The 1,911-nt window shown below is 53.3% G+C and overlaps 1 protein-coding gene across 1 annotated transcript; it reads right to left on the reverse strand.

Annotated features, from left to right (window-relative positions):
- Positions 1–607: 607 nt before the first annotated feature.
- On the reverse strand, positions 608–1,911 carry LOC144124085 (uncharacterized). Its single transcript, XM_077656750.1, has 2 exons — positions 1,486–1,911; positions 608–1,009 (listed from the first exon to the last, which is right to left on the reverse strand). The coding sequence occupies exons 1-2, from the start codon at positions 1,900–1,902 to the stop codon at positions 608–610; spliced, it is 819 nt and encodes a 272-aa protein (XP_077512876.1). The 5' UTR covers positions 1,903–1,911.

Below are 1,911 nucleotides of genomic sequence, written 5' to 3' on the forward strand. Positions count from 1 at the left end.
AATGTGATTGGGGCACGATATTACCTTTTAGTCTTTACAATGCGATAGCATTATAAAAGCTGTTAATGGCCTTATCAATTGTGCCGTCATTTCCAGTGTGGTGATATCACTTCCTTCCAGCCAATGGGCGAATTTTATGGCATACTACACAGTTCTCCATCAGTCTTTTAATGCTCTCGCATTAATAATTGGACGAAGTTGTCCTCAGTGTTGCCTAAAGCACATCTTCTTTCCTGGTGCTCACAAAGGTTGAGCTTCCCTTTTACAGCATCACTCACTTGCACAAACTAAGTACGTTATCTTCCAAGGTATCTCCTCCAGCCTATATAAGTATGTTAGATAAGGATCCTAAATGGGGAGTGCTAACTCTGCTTAAGACATGCCGCCTCTGTGCATCTTTCATGAAGCGGCTAAGTTCAAAATGGTAGGTACCAGTTTGGGCACCTGATGCAACCAAATGACTAAATTAGTAGTACGCGCTGGACTTCCAGGTTAGCTGTGAAGTCTTAATGCCTCATCTGGCGGCCTGGTCCTGAGAGATCTTCGACAAATTTGCGCACCATTACTTTATTATACGCTACCGCTTGCCCTCACTCCAGAGAGGTGCTTAGTCGTCAGTCGTAAGACCCGAAGAATCACTCATAGGCGTGCGCTTCTTGTGGCTTGTGGTCGCCTTCCTTGAAAGCCGGGTGGTACCCGTGCGCGTAGCGCCGTCCTTCTGACCAGGTGGCAGGTTTCCGCCGCGTTGTGCATCCCGGGCCCTCTCCCTGTCGGATGGGCCAGGCAAGCCGAAGGGCGGCGGGTTTCTGAAGCCGGCGTCTGGCAGCAGCACGATGCGGGGCGTGGTACGATCCAAACCGTGACGCCCAGAGGTACTCAGAATGCGTGATCCGAAGACGACCATCACGAAGAGCATTCCCACAAGGAGAATGAACAGGTTGGCCAAGAGCCACTGCCACCAGCTGAGACCCTTTGGACTGCGATTGCCAGCCGCCCTACTCCATTCGCCCTGCGCGCAATCATAGAGGGGAATACATAGGGAATTTTTGCACAAATAAAGCGGTGCAAGTGTCTGTCGCTTTATAAAGCACTAAGCTGTTTATAGGTGCCCTTTGCAGCACAATTGTACTAGACAAAGCATGACATGCCCGCATGTGCCTATAACTGCTGGTGGGAGTTCCATGCTAGGCTGACATATATAGCACTTTCTTCGTGATACCTTAATGTATATGCATATACAGTTTCCGTACCAAGGTTTTACCCACTACGGCATCCGCACATCACGCTTGCCGCTCGCTTATGTTACTCTTGCAACTGCAAGTGATTGTTACAGTTGTCGCTCGCGCTTTGCACTGGAGAGAGGTGAAAAGCCTGCTAGGTCTGTGCACGTGTTTTGTCAAGTGGTTGCGAGTCCTTTGCCGAATCTGCAGTCTAGGAGTTACAGTGACCTTGATCAAGAGCCGCCAGATGGCTCCAGGAGTGTACCTGAGACCCTTCTTCGTCCGAAGGAAAGAAGGCGTCGGCCAATGCTAGGGGCTGGCTCCTGCCATCTAGAGGAAACGGCCCCTGGGTAGGACAGGCCAGGTTCAGAACGGCCGTCCTGACCACGCCGTCAGGCGGCACCTGGTCGGCCGCGACTGCCTGCACAGACAAACGCGGCACCGGGACGGGTTGGACAACGGGCCTGGTCCCAGCAGCGGGCGCCACGGTCGCATGCTGGGTCGGCTGCGATGAACGCCTACGGCGCTCGTAGGAGTCCACGTTCCAAGCAGACGGACGAGCTAACGGAGCGCCCTGGTGCTCGCGGCGTCGTGCCGGCAATGGCGGGGCCGGAAGCCTTACGTACGGGGAATAATCACTCAGGTCCTGCATCTGCGAGCTTGCGCTCTCGGCAGTGCTCATGTTGGTGTG

The sequence above is a fragment of the Amblyomma americanum genome, chromosome 3 (assembly GCF_052857255.1).
Source record: "Amblyomma americanum isolate KBUSLIRL-KWMA chromosome 3, ASM5285725v1, whole genome shotgun sequence".
Lineage (NCBI taxonomy): Eukaryota > Metazoa > Arthropoda > Arachnida > Ixodida > Ixodidae > Amblyomma > Amblyomma americanum.